Source organism: Brachyistius frenatus, unplaced genomic scaffold, assembly GCF_029030835.1.
Source record: "Brachyistius frenatus isolate BFR_SWC_R1_liver_20210118 unplaced genomic scaffold, ASM2903083v1 Contig_1, whole genome shotgun sequence".
NCBI classification, from domain to species: Eukaryota; Metazoa; Chordata; class Actinopteri; family Embiotocidae; genus Brachyistius; species Brachyistius frenatus.
The window spans coordinates 650,299-671,667 of NW_027210600.1; the positions used below are offsets into that span (position 1 = coordinate 650,299).

Below are 21,369 nucleotides of genomic sequence, written 5' to 3' on the forward strand. Positions count from 1 at the left end.
AGGTGACTTCAGGGAGAAACTGAAACGCTCTGAACAAAAACAGAACATTATAGGATTAATACCTATCTGGTAAACTTTCTAATGTATATATGACGTGTTTTTGCTGTTTCTCCAAGTCTCCTCAAGGCTGAGCAGAAGCTCTGCCGGCTGGGCGACCACTTGCGTGACTTGGCTTTTGACAGTGATTTTTTTTTAATTTTTTTTTATAAATGTTCCTTCTTGAGCCACAGTATTTCAATTTCAGGTGTTTGTGACTGATGCTCCAGCAGCTCAGGGTGCAAATATCTGTAGGTGTCATCTGATGTCATTCATACAGACAGACCTGGGGGCAACATACCAGTACATACCCTCAACTACAATCATGAGGTGTTACCTGAATAGGGCAAAGTCAGAACATTATGTAATAACACTTTTCAATCAAACTACATAATTATAATAAAATATCTTTTGAAGGGGCAAACACACGCACGCACGCACACACCTACTGAGTCATGTCTGAATGTGACTTCACAGCAGCATTAAAATACATGCTGGGAAAAGATGAATTAAAACAAACAGCACAAAGATAATAAGCTGCCTCTGCTTACTTCTGTAGACCTCTCAGAGTTTGTGTGCATGGCCCTGAATGCATATATGAATGAGTGCATTACTTGCAGTCAGTGCACACTCGGTACATACTTGTATGTAGGTGTCCTGTCTGTAAGTGGGAATGAGTTGGGTGCTACACAGCTGATGTGTTCACATTTTTGGAGGATCATGTAACTGACCCCAATTTCCCTGTAATAACTGAAGCTGTGCGGATAAACAGCCATTAAAACAGTCCCAGCTGTAATTACAAAACGCCGCTCAAATGACTGGCCGGTTTCCTCCACGGACCCACTTACAGATTTGGACTGTTTCTAAGAGGCAAAAAAGTAAGAACCGCTGAGTGCTGCGCGGCGGGAAAGTGCTAATGTAGGGGAGAGGAAGGCAGGGGGTGAGACCGCCAGGAAGCTAAATGAAAAGAGAAGAGGAACAAAACAGAGAGAAACAGCCACGAGGCAATCATTAGTCCTCTTGTTGGTCAAACTGTCCTCATTCATAAGGGAGGTGCAAAGCAAAATGTGCGCAGAGCTGAGAATGGAAACCTGGAAGCAAATACTTTGAGCTGCTGAATGCTAATAGAGTCTCGTTCTGTGTAGAGAGAGAGAGAGAGTGAATCCACCTCATTTATCAAAACTAAACGTAGTAAATGGATTTTTAAATAAGAAGATGGATCTCTAATTAAAACTGCAAGCAATGATATACGGGCCCTCGCACGCTGCGTGTCGGCTCCACGAAGCCAGCTCCACAAAGTGCACCGCGCGAGGGACCGCACATCCCCACTTAAAGTTGCTATTTTTGTCTCGTTTCCTGTCTCCAGCAGGGGGTGCTATGACTATGACGGAATATTACTATCAGGTGTCTTCAGGGTGGGACTGCTATCAAAGATGTAATGTTTGAGGAAGATCGGAATATGTACATAAAAGTTAGTCAGTTGTAGGTTCATGGCGAGACACTCAAAATGGCCGCCACAACACGGTCACACCGATCAACAAAAACAAATTCATGATGCCGAGACACTTTTCGGTACATCTCGGTGTGATACACGTGTCCAACAAATTTGGTGCATGTAGGTGAAACTAGGTGTCGGGGCTGCAGTTTAGGGAGCGCTGGAGAGCCGTTTGGCCACGCCCACTCGCAAAACACATCAGATGTATTGTCTCACTACGCCGGATGTATGTCACACGTTTCGTGAGGTTTCAAGCATCCTTTGACCTTAAACATCAACTTCCTGTCACGGCGAGACATCAAACTTTGCCGCATCGTCACGGCGACGCCCATTGACAAAGTCGAACGAATGTCTCAATATATCATCAACTACATGTTTAGGTTATTGTGACCCGACTTTACGTTCATGTGATCAACCAGCTCGACGTAGAATGTGAAAGTATGAAAAGTGTCATTTCCAGTTGCCACCAGGGGGCGCTATGACTATGAGCGAATATTACCCCACAGGGGTCTTCAGGGCGGGGCTGTTATCATACCTGTGATGTTTGGAGAAGGTCGGTCCATGTACATAAGATTTAAAGCAACTCGTAGTTTCATGGCGAGACCCTCAAAATGGCTGCCACGTGACAGGCACACGCATCGATGAAAACAAATTATTTTGATAACTTTTCATCCCAAAAGTTATCCCAAAAATTTCAAGTCGGTCCGACAAAATCCTGAGGAGTTCGTTAAAGTACAACGTGCGAATCTCCAAAAATGGCAACTAAATTCAAAATGGTGGACTTCCTGTTGAGTTGACGTAACGGTGCAATGTAACTTTTTTGTGCGTCTAGGTGTGATACACATGTCCACCGAATTTAGGTAAATGTGGTCGCCGGGGCATCTCTGTAGGGGGCGCTCTTGAGCCATTTGGCCACGCCCACTCGCGACTCCATTGGAATACGAAATTTTTCGCTGGGAGAGATGTGTAAAAACTTTCATGAGTTTTTGAATATGATAAAGCCTCCAGAAAGGCATGTAAACTTTCAGGAAAAAAAGAATAATAACTTTACGAATAACAATAGTGCTTTCGCACCATCGGTGCTCGGGCCCTAATAACGATATATTTACTGATATTCATTTTTAGCCACATTAACATTGTGGCTCTATGGATAAAGAATTATACATTTTAATTCTAATTCATTTACAGTGCAGGATCACCAAGTCCCACGGTCCAAATACACCACTCAGAGCAACCATATTAAAATATCAAGAAAATGTCAAAACTAAGTGCAAAAAAAAAAAAACACATGAAAATATCACAATGAAATAGTCTTAAATAAAATGTCAATGTTTGACAAAATGTCAATATCAAAGGTAGTATTATAAAACCATGTACAACAGCAGTGGCATGGAGAGCGGAGAGTTTCCAGTAATTTTAGTTTTCCCTGATTGTACGATTAAGCAAACAATGTCGGTTTGTTTGTCGGTCAATTGGTGATTCTGGTACAGAATGAAATATCGTAACAAATACTTAATGGATTGTCATGAAATTTGGTCCAGATATTGATGTTCCCCTGAGGTTAAACTCCAGTATCTTTGGTGCAATTCAATTGCAATTTCAATGTGTCGCCATCATCAGGTGCAAATCTACGTTAAAGATTCTGTAAAGTAGAAATGAAAATGAGTTTTAAGTTCATCACACCACAGAAGTATGGGTTGTTAACTCCCATCAAATTTGAATGAAAAAAACCACCGACAAGTTTATTAAATTAGGCTTTGAAATGGTGAGAAAATCATTAGTCTTTGCTCTGAGACTGGGGGGGGCGTAGATAGGCTGTTGTGTTGTAGATAGGCTGTTGTGACGTAGATAGGTTGTTGTGACGTAGATAGGCTGTTGTGACGTAGATAGGCTGCTGTGACGTAGATAGGCTGCTGTGACGTAGATAGGTTGTTGTGACGTAGATAGGTTGTTGTGACGTAGATAGGTTGTTGTGACGTAGATAGGCTGTTGTGACGTAGATAGGTTGTTGTGACGTAGATAGGTTGTTGTGACGTAGATAGGTTGTTGTGACGTAGATAGGTTGTTGTGACGTAGATAGGCTGTTGTGACGTAGATAGGCTGTTGTGACGTAGATAGGTTGTTGTGACGTAGATAGGTTGTTGTGACGTAGATAGGTTGTTGTGACGTAGATAGGCTGTTGTGACGTAGATAGGCTGTTGTGACGTAGATAGGTTGTTGTGACGTAGATAGGTTGTTGTGACGTAGATAGGCTGTTGTGACGTAGATAGGCTGTTGTGACGTAGATAGGTTGTTGTGACGTAGATAGGCTGTTGTGACGTAGATAGGCTGCTGTGACGTAGATAGGCTGCTGTGATGTAGATAGGCTGCTGTGACGTAGATAGGTTGTTGTGACGTAGATAGGCTGTTGTGACGTAGATAGGTTGTTGTGACGTAGATAGGCTGTTGTGACGTAGATAGGTTGTTGTGACGTAGATAGTTTAGGTTTTAGCTCCGCCTTAAACAACCTGAGCTGAAGACAGGTGAGAAACTGTCCAACGGTTTAAAACCACATTTCAGTACGACAAAGTTTTCTATCTTTGCAGAAGCTTCCAGCGACTCATTTCACACGTATATAATGTTCTGAGAAGCAAATCATGGAATTTGCTTTACAGCATCTTTAAAAACCTGCAAAACGGAAAACGTTCCCATTCGTCTCGGCAGTTTGTGCTCAGAAAGAAAATGTGTGAATGCTAGCATGCTAAGTTAAGATGGTGAACCTTACTGGCTGTTAGCATGCTGATGCTATCATTTAGCCTGGCTATAAACACAGAAGCTCCAGCGTGGCTGATGTGGACTGATGTTTTCATAAGAGCAAGAACCCTTGAACTACTTTTTGTTAAATAATTACAAAGGTGTGCAGTCAGACAGTTTGAAGTTGAACAATAAACTTGTCGGTGCCCTCTGCTGGATAAATGTGGAACAGCAACGCCTCAAGACCGTCTTCAGCATTTCTATGTTGCAGCATCTTGTTGATTCTTGGCAGACACGTACGTCAAAGCTGCTAATACCTACAATACGGTCATTGGAATCCATATCCTGCCTCAAACTGTTGTCATGATAAGGCTTTATTAGCACAGTCTTTATTAGTCCTGTTGGTTGACCTGAGAATTGTTTTTGCTGTGTAATATTTTGATAGCTGGAAACTAAAGCCCGAAAAGTTAGATAAGCAATTTCAGTTGTATTTAGAGATTTATATCCACCTTCACCTCACTGCTGCAGATTGTTTCCAACTCCATTTTCAAGTTGAAATATGTGATATTTTTCACATCTCACCAATAAAGTGAGCGAGAGCAAGAAGCATCATCTTGCTGCAGTTGTCCTCTCTCAGCAACGACAACAAAAGGAAACCCTCCGAAGCCATACGACCTCTCGTCACTTCGACGCCCCGTGGCCGGCAGAGTCGGCCGTGAAGAGTTTACTGATGGAAACACGGGATCTCTGGCTCTTTAACGTTCAAACGGTTGACTCTGCCATTTTACCTGACGATCTTTTATTTTCTTTTATTCGTACAAATTCCAGATAAATTGCAAAACCATCCTACCGTCAGCCGCCTCTAAAAGAGCACCGAGATCACACGGGACACCGAAACCCACTGCTGAACGAATGAAGCAGACCAATGAATGAGCTGGATGGTCAGCAGCTCTTTAAGGCACAGAGACAGAATTCATTGCAGAGTTTACAGACTGACTGACACTCTTGAGTAAAAGCTTCCCTTTTCAGAGGAAATAAAAAAATACAAAAAAACCTCCTGGACTTGTTAAACCTCTGTAGGAATCTCAGTCGTATCAAAGATGGATGACAATATCATCCGAACATTTCAGCCCTATCCGAGCTCGTTTCCTGTGGTTACACGCTACCGTCTTCAAACTTTGCGTTTATTTCCTCTTGGCTTCATTACTTAGCTCACAGTTCTCTCATCTTACCACCCTCTCCATCCCATTGGAGAGAAGGTGTAATTACGGTAAAAGCTTGCCCGCCCGCCCGGTCCCCCTCCACCCCCCACCCGTCTCTTTTGTCTCCGCGGCCCCTCTATCCAGTCACCTCGCTCTCACCTCTTCTCACGTCCCGCTTGTTCTCCGGCGACTGATGTCACTTAGCTGACACAGCAAAATCATTCTGAAGGGAAAAAAAAAAAAGGAAAAAACAGCGCCACCGATCAAGTCCTTTGAGACGTTAAAGAAAAGAAACGGAGAGCGACGAAGATGGAGAGGAGGTTCGGCCTTGAGCCAAAAGACACGTCATAACTGAGGGGGAAGCGGGGACAGAAACTTTATCTGTCTCACACACACACACACACACACACACACACACACACACACACACACACACACACACACACACACACACACACACACACACACACACACACACACACACACACACAGAAGGAGGCTGCGAGGAGATGCCAGATTCTATAAGTGAGAGGTCGGTGAGGTCGGTGAGAGCGTGGAGACGTTACGTCAGGCAGCGCTCCACCTCTGGCACAACACTAACGGAGACGGGAGAAGAATCTCGAGATCACGTGATGTCGGATGAATCTGGCAAGTGACATCCAAATCACCTCGATGGAGCTGGATGGATGAGCCACCTGAACACAAGTGCATGACGGGGTCAACCTCAAGTCATCCTGCGATATAAAAACCTTTCATCCAGTGGAACAAGGTGTGGTGACCGTGTTGCATCTTGTGTCTACAATGAACTCACTTCACTTAGTGTCTCTTACTTTTCTCTGGTCCACATACAGAAGGTCGTCTGTAGAGGAATCTCTGCTCTCTTACGTCCAACCGAGGTTTCTCCCTCTTTTCACTGTTAGGAGTGTTTTGAAGAGGACTTTCTCATCGGAACACAATAAACCAAGTTCTGACTCCACAATGTTTTTCTCTTCAGATGCTCACTGAGTCATATTAGGCAACTACAGAGGAATAAATTCTGACCGTGACTTTGCTAACAGATATGATCGACAACAAGCGTGTCACCAACCAATCATAGCTTCCCACCTTTAATACCTCAGACCGGCCAAGCAGCAACCAGCAGCGACGTCACCCGTTGGTTTGTGAACGTTATGAAGCCTCGAGTTGGGATTTTGTCCGGCGCCATCTTGTTAGTTCAGAGCGGTTTGGAGCAGGAAGTGACCATATTTGGACGAGCTGGGGGGGAGCGAGCGGTGGATCCGACTGAGCTGATTGGAAACCCGACGATACTACTTCCTGCCCACCGGTAGCCGTGACGGCACCTCAGACCTTTCACGTCCACTTTTATGTACAGTCGATGAGATCGGCACATTTGGTAACTCTGGCTTGCAACAAGACCCCGCCCCCTTCTGGGGAAAAACAAGTGACACTTGTCATAAAGTTGAATATAAAACAGCAGAACAAAACCAAACTATTCGAAAACCAAATGAGTTTAGAAATGAGCCAAAGACAGTAAATCTTTGTTCACTCTGAATTTTGCAAAACATGCTAGATATGTTGGATAGTTCAGGCTGATCCGTCTTCAGCCATGTTTCTTCCTGCCAGCATCAGACTGGTGCAGTCAGTCACCCCACTCAGGAGCCAGAGGTCCTACCTGCACATCTATTTTTACTTTATGAGTCTCCGGTTGACCAGATTACCAATGAAGTATTTTACTTTTCAGTCCTGCTCTTCAAATAGTATGCTCGCTCACATTAGCTCTGCGCTCTGACCAAACTACATTATAACCCACAGCTTCCTCTGGTTTTGGAGTCATGAAGTCCTTCTTAGAAAAGCACGACAGAAGATAAAGAAAGAAATAAGGGTGGACCCGTCTCTGGGTTGCAACATGAGTACAGGGAATCTATCTTTGAGTCTCTCTTCCCCTTCACTACATCGCGTGGAACACGAGGTAAAAAAAAAAAAAAAAGGTTAAAAAAATATTCTAATATATTTGCCTTTTTTTTTCCAGGATGTCGCGAGGCATCTCACATGTGACATTATTTGTCGTCCATGATGAATACACAGTATCACATCACAGTAAATGTCAATCACAAGACGAGCTTTTAGCAGCGGAGTGCCACTCAATGGTGACTGAAAGCATCTTTATCAGCTCAACTGTGAAACAAGAGAAGATCATTTTCTCTTCTTTCATTCATTTCACTCATCAAAACAAAGACCACCCTTTCTACCGCTGCATGAGCGTGTGATCACCCTGAGTGACTTGCAGATTTTAGCGCAATTAGAGAGCAACAGTTGTTTGTGAAAGGAGGCCACTGCTATCGTTTAGGCAGAGAAAGCACGATGCGATTAGGAGACAGCTGAGCTGAAATTAGAAGCAGTTCTTGTGTAGATTTAGTTTTGTAGAGTTGAACAGCTTGAACCAGCAGCAGTCTGACTCACTACTTACTCCTCCAATGAAGACCTTCTGGATCAGTACCAGAGTGATGCGGCATTATGAACCGTGATGTGTTCAGTTATCGTCACTGAAGCGCATTTAAACGGTGATGTGGTTCTTTAGCTTCGACAAAAAAATTAATGGACTTCACTGTCACTGATTTTGACACACGATCAACCTTTTTTTTTTTTTTTTTTTTTTTTTTATCAAATCTGATACCTGATGCAGACATAACAGAACTATGTTCACCAGAACAAACATCAATGCATCATACCTCTAGTGTAGATAGGTGACTTCACTGTTACCTGCTTTTGTTATGTTACGTGTGATTTTTCACCCTGTGCCCGCCAGAATAATTTCAGCTCCATTTTCTCACAGATTTTCAGTGAACTTGTCTGTCCTCTCCCAGTTTGGAGAGCCACTTTGCATTTAAAAGACAGCTGATTACCATTACAGAGTCTCATCAGCCTGGTGCCGCGTGATAAATGAAGTTGTAACCGGTATAACTGCATTAAAAGTTCAGACTGAAACCTGACTGATCATTTGTTGACTCGTCAGCTGAGACTGTAAAATGCAAGCCGTGCAAAGTGGGAAAGTGTTATTCGAGGTAAGGGTGTCCTTGTTGGTTCATCCTAGTGAAGCCAACATTATTTTACATACAGCATTCAAATGTGTTACAGACAGTGAAAGCATCCTAGTAATTTGCAACTGTAAATTTACAGCTGAATCGTTAAAAAAAAAAAGAAAAAAAAAGAAGAAGGAGCAACTTCAGCTAACAAAACTGAGGTAACTCATGGACAAAATGCAGGAGAATTTTATGAGACTGTTTGAATGTGAGTCTATGGAGCCGGAGGCTTTTTGGAGCAAACCTCTAGTGGCACTCAGTGGTATTGCACTTCCGCAGAAGCTTTTCCTTTTCTCACACTACATCCATTTATATATACAGACTATGATTCAACCTTCAGGCCAACATGATCTATGATTCTCCTGAAAAGATCACTCCAGCGAAGAAGTGCTGCACTACTTGTAGTGAAAACGTCTCAATCAAGGCAGCAAAAGGTGATATTTTCTCAACTTCAGTCTCTTGGAGAAGCTCAGAAAAGCTTCAAAAAATAGCAATATGGCTTCATTTCCCACTATGCACCTCCACCACATCTAACGTGGTAAATTGCTGCATTTCATAATACTCCACACACACAGTTTAATGTAAGTCCTCCAGTCCAAGCTGAGAAACACAGATGGTGACGAATCTTATTTTTCAAAGACTTGACAAAGTTTCCCAGAAGATATTATACAGCTGTTTTACGAGCTGAGCACTACTCTTCATGGCTAAGTTATACTTGACAAGTAAACTCAACAAAGTTTGTCGTCACGGTAACACAACAGAAGCAATCCAAGCTGTGACACAGTCCACCCACAGATGCACGGATGTATAATCTATAGAGACACACGAGTATCACAAAGACTCACTCGTATTTCTGCTCTAAACTTCTAAAAGTCCATCATCAAGTCATTCCCCTTCATTAACACACAATGATTCTCCAACAACCTATTTTCTCTCATCCATCCAGACACAGTTGATGATCCATCTGGATTTTTACATCCCAGCCCCCCCCAATCTCATTTTAATAACACGCTGCGGTCAAATCACTTGTACTCATATTTGGGCAAAGGACGTGCACAGCAGAGGACGGAGCTTTTTAGTTTTTTGGAGCTAATGGTTCAGCTGGTCAATTAACACGTTATTACAAAGACGATCAAAGTGGTTGAAGAGAACACTGCTGCAATTTGGACATCGGATGGCACCAAGCTGGTAAAAGTTAAAAAGAGTATAAAAGTGTGTGTGTTTTCATTCGGCTGCCAGTTGCAGTCTGACTGAAGGTCACCGCATCTGTGGATGCCACAAACATCCTTTGGCATCAGTGTAGACTGCTCAGTTGTGTCCTGAATCCTGGCCAGTGACCCTGTGATACTGTGTGTGTGTGTGTGTGTGTGTGTGTGTGTGTGTGTGTGTGTGTGTGTGTGTGTGTGTGTGTGTGTGTGTGTGTGTGTGTGTGTGTGTGTGTGTGTGCTTGTTTAAGCCACTGTAGTACGAGCGGCCGGTGCCTGAGCAGCATCAGCAGTAGGACACGCAGCAACCCCTCCTCACCCCCCCAGGAATTCTCCACGCAGCTGGAGCCGCCGCTGATAAAGCTGCAGCCAGCACAAGCCCTCCTCCCACACACACACACACACACACACACACACACACACACACACACACACACACACACACACACACACACACACACACACACACACAGAGTCCAGGAGGCACATGCACTCCTACGTCAATGATCAGAAAAAAAGAAAATGTGACTAGGACGTCAGACAAACACAAAACTGCCTACCTTCACTGTCTTCCTGCACGCACACACACACTTAACAAGCATGCATCTTTTCCGCTACATCATAATTTCAGCCTCTTCCCTCCCCGACGCAACGGCAAATTTAAGGGAAAGGGAAATATTTCTGCTAAATTAGTTATGCTAATTACAGAGCAGTTCTCAGGGGGAGAGACGGCGCTAAATGGCTTTTAATTCTTTTTGCCTGGAAAGAGATGTGGGAGAGAGCCAGAGAGGGAGAGAGAGGAGAGAAAAGATGCTCGAAACACAGGCAAAGAAAAAAAACAAAAAATGAAAACTAATAAACACATAAACAACTGGCGTTCAAATTTGCCCAGTGACACAGCAACAATGAACTAACAGAATTAACAACTCTGGGGAGAAGGAGAGAGGAGGGAGGAGGCCCAGCGCAGGCGGCCGGCCAGAAAACAAGTCGCCTTATCAGCTGCGGGGGCCCCGGGTCCCTCGGCCAGGACGGTGGGGAAAGTTTTGCGGCTAACTTTGTGTCCTGTAGCTTTTGCCAGCGGTCACAGTGTGATAACGAGGCACGAGCAGATAGCACACAGCGGCGAACATGGAAGGCACCAGAGGAAACACTGGAGCGGCCCCGCACACAAACTTACTGATTCTCTCACACTCACTCCACAACAAGCAGTTCCTCCATGAAATATACTCGGCGCAGCGGTGTCGACACTGCACTCTGCTGGCAGTGGGCCCCGCTAGCTAGAAATGATTCACTCTGGAGGCACTCCTGCTGCCATTTCAAGCTCGAGAACTTCCTGCTGTGTTTCAGCCGTCTGCTGTCAACATGTCGGGCACTCAAGATCTAAATGTGGGAAGTTAGCAAACGTAAAACCTATTGAGAAATGATGGTTTGAGCACGTTTTTAATTTGGCAGGAATAATCTAATGGAGGAGTCTGGCGAGTTGAAACAGATGGTCGGCACAACGTTTGAACGCTTTTTACTTTCTGATGTTTCCCTTTCAGACGTGAAAAGGGACGAGCTCTACACCCGTGTAGGAGAAAGAGACCCGGACTGAATGAGAGACAAAACTAAAACTACATTTGCAGCCGTCTTACAGCTACACCACAACTCTCCGACTGACAGACACACAAAAACAACTCAGTGATTGTCTGTTTTGCATCTCTTTATAATCACAATGTGGGTCTTTTTGGCTGTTTTCCTTCCTTTAGTTGTAGTTTTATGTCTCTGTAGTCATTTTGCATCTGTTATAGTGATTTTATGTCTGTTTGCGGTCATTTTCCATCTCATTTGGGACATCTTGAGTCTTTTTGTAGTCGTTTTGCATCACTGTGTTCATTTGGCATGTTTTTCATTTTGTTGCATTTATTTAGTGGTCATTTTGCTTTCTTTTGTACTTGTTCTGAATCTCTTTGTGGTCATTTTGTCTCTATGTGGTCAACTGACTGAATTTTCAAATTTTCAAATATTACATTTCCCTTCATGACACAGCTGTGGGCCCAGAGGCTTCCCAACCCTTTGGACCCCTGAGCTTGTGCCCAGTATGCACGTTCGGTAATCCATCTTTGTTTTTATATTTGTTACTTTACGAGGTGATATTTCTAGTGGATAAACTTGTCATTTTAAGAGTACAGCTCCTCTGTGGTTCATAAAAGAATAATACCAGCAGCATGTATAGTGCCGACATGAGCTTACTTTGTGCAACTGGCATGCCTCATATTCTCCTTTTATTTTGGTAGTTTGAGGATGGGGAGCATTGTGAATGGACAACACCACCACTATACCACTTCAGGAAGGAGGTATGCATCAGATTAAGTGATTTATTGAAGTGCAAAACCCTATTTTCACTTAACCTAATTAACCTTTTACAAACATCTGAACTAACATTTCAACATTAAAGTAATTCAAAGAAACCAACCAAAAGTTCTTGTTACTTTACGGCAACAACAACAATTAGAGGTTGAATTATATCTAAAACAGGTGCATGGAGGCATTAATGAAGCCAGTAGAAGATGTCAGCATGCAGATCCTGGATCCTGCAGGTACGTTTTTTTTTTTTTTTTTTTTTTTTTTTTTTTTTTTTTTTTTTCAGGGAAATGGATGCAAATGCAGAAAACACTGGGTATCTTTTCCAAGTATTCAACCCAGGTGGGAACCATTTGTAACACCGACGCCATAAAATAAACGCATCTTTAAACTAAGTAAAAACATTCAGCCAGTCAGTTGAAATAATTTCACCTGGAAAAGTTAGATCAAATATTAACAGATATTAGAAAACACGACACTTTCCAAACATTTGGTTGACTTGCATTTGCGTCCCTGAACGACCACTGAGGTTTCCCCTCGAGTCGGTTTATGATAATTATGTATATTTGACTCCGCTGGCCGTCAGTCACCTGACACCCAAATGAGAACATCATCCAATCATGTTGCCTTACAAACATTTGTGTCACTGACAAGCTGTTTTTATTTGGGCTCTCTTTGGGACAGCAGCATTTTCAAAGCATTTATTTCTGCACAAATTTGCTTAATTATTGGGTTAAATTTTGTGTATCCACATTAAAAGAAGCTACATAGAAAACATATTTCCTAAAAAAAGAAATGCTTCCAGAGCGTGTTGCTCAGGTGGTGCTAATATAAGGCAAGCAGGGAATCCTGCATGTAATAGTATGGAGATGAAAACTTACACCAGATAATTGAGCATTAGCCAACCTATCTGGTCTTCACCTTGGACAGAACACGTTGGTTTTGGGAAAATTCATTTGGAAGTGCAACTCTGGAGTTTTCATTGAGATATAAGTCGGTCAGATAAAACCTGATTAGAAGGATTATTCTAATTATTTATCATGTAACCTGAATCCCTAAATTAAGAATTTTGTTTAGAGAATATTACTGATTAATGTAAGTAAAACCTGCCTGCTGTGGTTTTTAACTGTATTAGGTGTGGATGGGACATGATTTTCAAACATTCAAATAGTCTTTGTAATATAAAAAAAAAAAATCAATTAAAATGTGCTGCTATCGTTCTTCCTCGTGTCCCCCGTTTTATACCGACGCCTCATTGTGATGCGTTTAATCCCGTCAGAAGGGGGCAGTAATTGGACTAAAAGCTGTCAACGACATAAGGGGAAGAACAGCATGTTGCTCCTCGTCTCCAGAGCTTTGCAGGTAAAACTGGGTGGCGCTGTGAGATTAGATGCCCCGATGTGAACAGCAGAAACATGCAAAGACGACTACTGACCAAAGAAAGTTCTGACGGGAACTCCTTCAGAACAGAAATGAAGATGAGGTGCAGGCGCGAATATTCGATCCCTAGTGTTTGTCAGGTACTGACCGAGATACTTCCATTAGAGTTGCACCAACATGCAGCTATCGATCTTTAATCTACTCATATCATCCAACCAAATGTTCGGAGGAAATAAACCCAACTGTGCCGACAATCAGTATTATAAATTGAGAATTACTTTTCAACCTGTCTGTTTTGCAGACGTACAGTTTGTTTACGCTGTTTGCTGCTGTATCCTGATTTCAGCTCCACCTTGACTGATGTGTCCTTGATGTAGGGAAGCTGCGAGTGCTGTCATACGTCTTACGACTCATTTCCAACTATCACTGCAGAGGAATATATAACGCTGGAGGCAATCTGTCACAACAATAAAGCACTGCGCGGTGTTTAAACACTTCCTCTCTTCCCATAACAAATAAAAACGGCGGCAGTTATCATGTTGGAAATGTATTTCTCAGCTAGCGGAGAAGGTACGTCTTTAAGAAAACAATGCGGGTTATTGGGTTTCGGGAAGATGATTCTTTGTGACGATGTTAACATCTCACACGGAAAAATATGGAAGGACTCATAAAAAAGTTGCAGAGTGAATCAAATGCCAGACTGCGGGTGTGTCGTGATGTCACCGAGCCCCCCCCACCCCCCCCACCCCCACCCCCCCCCCCCACACACACACAGGTTATGCTTGTGTTGTGAGAGAATGAGTTTTGGGGGAGCTTTGATAAATCAGGATCATTGCAAGTGTCCTAGGAATAAACACACACACACACAGACACAGACACACACACACACACACATACACACAGACACACACACACACACACACACACACACACACACACACACACACACACACACGTAAACACTGTAAATTTAAATCTCTAAACATCTCCACACGCTGTTACTCCAACATCCACTTCCGGCTGCACCCCCAACAATAACAAACACACTCGCGGGTTTATTGTCTGTCCCTCTCCAATATGGGGCCATAAGCAGTGGCCAGTTTTATGCCTTTTAATTAGCACACCGTCGCTTGGCAGCATCCAGCTGGCAAACAACAGCCCCCTTTACACACTTACATAAACAATGGCAGGCGTAGAAAAGACAAAGGTAGAGGGAGTGTGTTCAGTGAGGAGTGTGACTACAAGCCTTTATAATGATGGGGAAACTGTGTGTGTGTGTGTGTGTGTGTGTGTGTGTGTGTGTGTGTGTGTGTGTGTGTGTGTGTGTGTGTGTGTGTGTGTGTGTGTGTGTGTGTGTGTGTGTGTGTGTGTGTGTGTGTGTGTGTGTGTGTGTACCTGAAATTAGGGGCAGATGCCCATTCCAACGCAAGGCACGCCAAGTCCACGGCAGCGTACACCAACAGGAAGAAAATGGTCACAATACTGGCGATGGTGTTGAGCTTCCCTGAAAACAGCACCAGCTAGAAAAGAAAGACCAAAACAAAGAGAGATGAAAAGAAAGCGAGAGAAAGAGAGAAAGAGACAGAGGATTAACATTCAGAGCAACATGTCGTTCCAAAGTCAGACAGACGAGTGCAGTTTAATGCCTTTTTCATGTGACCTTTTCCAGCCGACTTTCCTCTCCTGGAAACGTACATCTAAAATATGAAGTCCAGTACACGATCTGCATGTTCATGTGGCCTTTGGCTTGAAAAAGAAGCCATGAAACATCTAATTGGCAGGTCTACCTGTTAGTGTCATCCGACCTCTGCAGCTCATCCAGAATGCAGCAGCTCGACTGGTCTTTAACCTCCTAAATACAATCACACTACTCCGCTCCTTCCCCTCCTCTTCCTCTTCCTCCTCCTCCTCCTCCTTCTCCTCCTTCTCCGCTCCCTTCACTGGTTACCAGTAGCTGCCTGCATCCGTTTCCAAACATTGGTACTTGCGTACCGTGCTGTGAACAGATCGGGTCCAGTCTACATCCAGGACATGGTCCAACCCTACATCCCAGCTTGCTCCCTCCGCTCTGCTTCTACCAATCAGCTTGTTGCTCCTCACTGAGCTAAACACTCTACAAAATCACGACTGTTTGCTGTCCTGGCTCCTAAATGATGGAATGAGCTCCCCACCGACATCAGGACAGCAGAAACTCTGTACATCTTCCGCCGCAAACTAAAAACACTCCTCTTCCGACTTTACCTTGAATAGTAGAACTTTAGTAGCACTTAAAATGGCACTTACTGATAGCACTTTGTAGTTTGGCTTTCTTGAAGAAATTGTATTTTCTTGATTCCTGTTGTTCTGGGTTTTGTACCCTCATGGTTGAAATGCACTTATTGTAAGTCGCTTTGGATAAAAGTGTCAGCTAAATGAAATGGAATTTATGAGGAAGTTTACCGAGTGTTTACATCGCCGCCATGTCATGGATGTTTAAGAATAAGACGACAGCTACCAAAATGTTTGTTCAGCTCTTTTAAAAAAAAAAAAATTAAAAAATTTTTTTTTTAAAAAGAGTGTGAGGGGATAAAAAGATCCGTATGAGGTTAGTGAACAAATCTGGATATTTTGCTAGCGCTGAACCAGATCCAAAAAAAAAAACTGTTATCAGACACCAAATCACTTTTTGCCATCACAACAATTTGAGTTAAAACCTTAAATTCAAACACTGAGGTTTTAAAAAAGCTGTTAACAAGTTCCAGACACGTTTCCAGTCAAGGATCCCCAGATACTTGAGGTTTAGTCCATTTTAGTCCCAATGAAACCTCTTGAAGATTTTTCCTGTCAGATGTAGTTATCTGGCTGCACTGCGGTTAAGATGTGACATCAAGCATAGATTTGACCGGCATCCAGGGAGCAAAACACGGTTTAAATCAAACCGTTGTACTTCTTCCTGGGGCCCCATGGAAGGAACCCAGGTGGTCTCCCGGCTCCACTTCGGGAGCCGCTGATCGAGGCGGATGTTCAGTTTTAATTAAGATGGTATCTAGGCAGCAGCAGCTGGCTACGTTCGCTCTGGCAGCTACGTGACAACACAGCCGAGGCGAGGTACATTCAGAATTTGGAGTTGGACATCTAATAATAATGACGGCACACGGATGTCTGAAATTCACCCCTTCAGAGAGAGAGAGAGGAGCAGGAGTTGACTTCCAATAGAGGGAAAGGACAACCTCATTATACAGAAAGTGCTGCTCCCTGCCGCGTTCTCCGATATAGCGTGAACATGGCTGTGTGCAGCTCACTGATGTGAGAGACAAGGATGAGAGCAGGAAGAGCTTCTACTGCTCCACTTCATTTAATCTCAGTACCATTATGGTTTAATTTACAGTAGGAGTAGGAAGTAGCAAGTATTCCAACTGGTGGGAAGTTGCATGTGAAAGATACACTGATTGATGTTAGGGGCTCTTCAAGCTGAAAACAATATCTTACTGGTTTAAGTGAATGTGTCAGCAAAAATGTGTGTTTCCACACTCCACCCAGGATATGGTGGTCAATGCTGATTTGTTAAAGGCTGCTCCAAAAGTTTCAAAATTAATCTGAGATCAGCCCCCATTAGGACACAACGACTGGAAATGATTCATAATAGAGTATGGACCGACTCGGATATCCACACAGGGAATTTGTTGGATATATCCAACAGCTCCAGAGTAGCATCAGTGTTTATAGGAAACCTGATAAATGAAAGTCCCTTCACTCTTTTCTTAGCCTCAGTTTGGTCTCCATGAACTACAAAAAAAAAAGAAAATCCTGATTGCAAGCTGCTGAACGTTCAGCTGAATGCTAACAGGGTAGTTTTAGAGCAGAAATTCAATAACAACAACAAAATCTAAAAAGAAGCTAAAAGCGATAAGCTTTAGTTTATCGATAAAGCTGAAAAGTCAATTCTCTGTGGGTTTGTTGCTACAAGCAACACTTTTTAGCATCTTTTTAATTCTTACCGTTGTTAAAAAACAATGATTGGCACAGCTTTAATTTGTCATTGAAGTTGATATTATTAACCAGCATGGTGATCGATAATATGTTTCTAGCATATTTATGCACCACAACACTCAAAAGTCTGGACACACCCACTCATTCAAGTTTTTTTTTAAAAATTTTAAATATTTTGTACAGTGCAGAACAACACTGAAGCCATCGTAACTTTGTAGTAACACATGCCAAAGTATGTTTTACAGAGTTTAATGTTGCATCTCCTTCAAATAACTTATATTAATTATCTTTGCCTGGTTTTTAAATAGTGTTTGCATTCACATGATGCCAACCAGGATTAGTTTTTTTTCACGGAAAGCTCTGATGTAATTAACTTGAAACTAAATGATATCACAGAATCTCATGAGTAAGCAGACATGAATACACAGAAGACTTTAAATCCACCATCCATCTCTACTTTGATGGTAAATGCAGTATATTTTTACCGAAACATAATCAGCCGTGTCCATCACAGGAAGCGGAGCTTAGCTTCTCACTCGGCGTGTAAATTCGACTCATTACCAACAGTCTCTGCTGTGAACACTTTCAACTTGTAAAAACAGGTTTCCTCCCCGTCACTGCCTCCCATCCCACATGTAGTCCACCTTCACTGCGGTGGAGGAACAGAGAGTGTAAATCTTTCAGGCAGAGGCCATCATTAGTCCCCCTATACCAACTGAAACTATTTCTGTGGATGTTTCAACAACTTTATCATCAAGTGTGCTTCCTTTATCTGTATGCGGGCTACGTAGATTGATTGCACAGAACAAGGAGGTAACCACTGTACTGTACAAACTCCCTCTCTCCAATTATGTGTTTTTACGATTGGCTGCTGAGACACTCCGCCGGAGTTGGAGTAGATTTTCTTGAGCTCAAGGGCATATCATTGGTATTTATGGAGGGTGAGAAAGTAGCATCGCGAACTCTGACACCACAAGGTAGAAGTAAACCAGAGAGGAGAGGAGGTAATGACAGGGAATTGAGATGAATGATGTTACATTATTGATGGGCGGTCAGAGTGGGAGACGACATGACATGAGGCCAGCCGATGGAGCAGCGAGGATGAAGAGGAGGAGAGAGGAAGAGGGGTAAAGATGAGATGGAAAGAACAGAGGAAGGAGAAAGAACGAAGAAACGCCGACCTCTGGCAGTGAAAGACAGTGAGTGTCTCTCCAGTGCTCCCCTGGGAGCCGGCTCCACCAGAGCGTTAATTAGCCATTAACTCAGACACAGGCCAGTATGTACAACTGCTGTGACGGCAAGCCAACTGTGTGTGAATGAGGGGTGTTTTTACTGGAAAGCAGTGCACATTAAATGCTCTGACATTTCACTGAAATAAGCGATGTCTTCTAGCAATGTCTCAGGATTACAGCTAACAATCAGAGAGTGCGTGAGGAAGGGCGCGTTTGGGTTCACATCAAAATTTGAACAATAAACTGTCTCTCTCTGAGACTGACCAACAAACAGAATCGTGCCTTAAGCTGCAATACCACCGAGTGCCACTAGAGGTTGGCTCCAAAAAGCCTCCATAGACTCCCATTCAACTAGTCTCATAAAGTCAATAAAAGTTATCTCAGTGTTGTTCGCTAAAGTCGCTCCTTATTAGTTTTCTGGCCGTCAATCTGAAAATAATCCGTCATTAACTATAAAACAAGATTCATAAAGCTGTGTTTTTGGGGGGGTGTCTGTTTGATTGACAGGCCTGTGGTGCAGTCAGGTTACGACTATTGGTGGGCGGGACGTAGTATCGCCGAGTTTCTAATCAGATTGAGTCATGTCCTCCCTCGCTCCCTCCAGCTCGTCCAAAAATGGTCACTTTCTGCTCCAAACTGCTCTGAACTAACAAAATGGCGTCGGACAAAATCCGAACTTGAGGCTTCATTGCAGAAGTTCACAAACCAACAGGCGACGTCACTGCTGGTTGCTGCTTCCAGTAAATATTCTGCCTCAGGACCAATATTAGCATCAATTCACTGCTAGCCAATGCAATGAGCTAGTTTCTGAACTGATCCCATTATGTAACCTTATTTCTTCCTAACTGTGACACTAGGCCTGATATTACCACACTCAAATTCGCGGTGTGAATACATGCGTCTGGCCTCTCTTCACGGCATCCAACAGTCGGTGCATTTTATTGGGCAGAGACTTGGGGTTAATGAACTATTGCTGAAGCCTTTAACCAATTGGTTTTGACCACCATTTACCGTATGTTGTGCGCCAAAACTCTACCACCGCCGTCATTGTCGGAACTACTTCAAATGTCATTGTACTTAGCCACTCCCACTGGTCACTGATTGGTCCACAGTGTTTACAGACTAAAATCGCAACAAAGAATAAAGCTGTGAGTAATAGTCAGGCGGGTGGGTAAGTATATTCAAAAAGCAACCGGAGACTTTCTCCAACTATTTTGTGGCTTAATGGCCAGCGGTGCTTCTCCTTCATTGTGACATTTAGGCACATTTTAAGTCTAAACTCTCAGCAAATCACTACATGGGGTTCTGCTGAATTCTTCAAACTGATATTAAGAGCACCGGCAGCTTTCAGTGGAGGGTGAAGCAGTGGTGATGAGAGTCAGCACCTGGAAACCAGAGGCTATGGCACTCTGCAAGAAAAACAGTCCATGGCTCAAGTGAAGGAGATCTTATTTATGAGTGATGCCAAGATGAAATCCACATGCGGATTGGTGCTTCACGAGCAGGAATGTGAATGCTGTACTGGACGTCTGTTGTGATGAGCTTTAGATTCACTGGTCGATCTACATTCCCATCCTCATCTACGGTCATAAACTTTAGGTAATGACCAAAAGAATTCATTTTGAAAAAATGCAGGATTTGCGGGGTGTCAAGGCTCACCCGTTCCACCCGGTCGATTACGTTGCATGTTCGTCACTGTCCGTCCTCTCCACAGCTTCAGACCCACCGGGAGCGTTTCAGAGGTGAAACATCAGCCTGACTTTGTTGACTTAATTCTCCGTGATTCTGATGCTTTCAGCGTGGATAAACGCGACACACGATCTGGAGTCTGCACAGACTGTTTTATTGTGAAAACTGACTAGATTCTCTCAGTCGTTCCTGAGTCTAACCTCCTGATCTGCTCTTTGCAGCTTGACGAGGCTTCTGTTAAAAATAGACTGGACAAGTATGTTTTTAACAAAGAGTCAGCAGAGCGCCGCACCATGGCACGTTCAGTGGAATCACAAATATTGTCTATTATGGCAGCGATGACCTCCAGTCGCCGTGTCACAGCCACACAACACGATGCATCCAGTTCCAGGGGAAGTCAGCCCTTAGAGGGAGGTGTCACACAACAGAAATGAGTTTGGAGCAGAAAACTGCTGCTCCTTCACAGTGAACGAAGTCAGTTCAGGTGGTTCAGATGTCTAATTAGGACACTTCCTTCCTGTTGGAACTATTAGGAGCCCAACAGGCAGATCACACTCTGAATATGTTGAAAGAGACGACATAACGAATGTCATGAGAATGATTCATGATCCCAGAGGAAGAGCTAGTGGAGAGACCAGGGAGGAGATGGACAGATGGACGGATGGATGAATGGACGGCTGGATAAGAGCATTTACATTTACAATTCAACTATATCCTACAACAAATGAACACAACCAAACTGCAGTGCTCAATGGATCCTCATCCTTCCATAGACTTTTGTTTGCAGAGGCTGAGGGTTCATTTCTATTTGTCTTTGGCTCAAACACGTGCTGTTGAATTGGATTGTTTTTGTGTGGTAAATTGTATTTGTTAATATTGAAAAGCAATGCTGTAGTTGGACTGAAAAAGTTTGCAGCAATTGTAAAATATTGAAAGCATTGACTGCCTTTGCGTTCATTTGTGCCGGACTGCAGCTGACGTTGACCTCACCTCTCCGACTCTCTT

The 21,369-nt window shown here is 43.3% G+C and overlaps 1 protein-coding gene across 1 annotated transcript in view; it reads right to left on the bottom strand.

The window, feature by feature from the left end:
• Positions 1 to 21,369, bottom strand: part of LOC138615872 (solute carrier family 12 member 9) — a 70,500-nt gene that overhangs the window by 13,129 nt on the left and 36,002 nt on the right. The window contains exon 9 of the mRNA XM_069689784.1: positions 14,870 to 14,994. Within this exon, the coding sequence (XP_069545885.1) occupies positions 14,870 to 14,994 (125 nt within the window). The remainder of the gene's footprint in view (positions 1 to 14,869; positions 14,995 to 21,369) is intronic.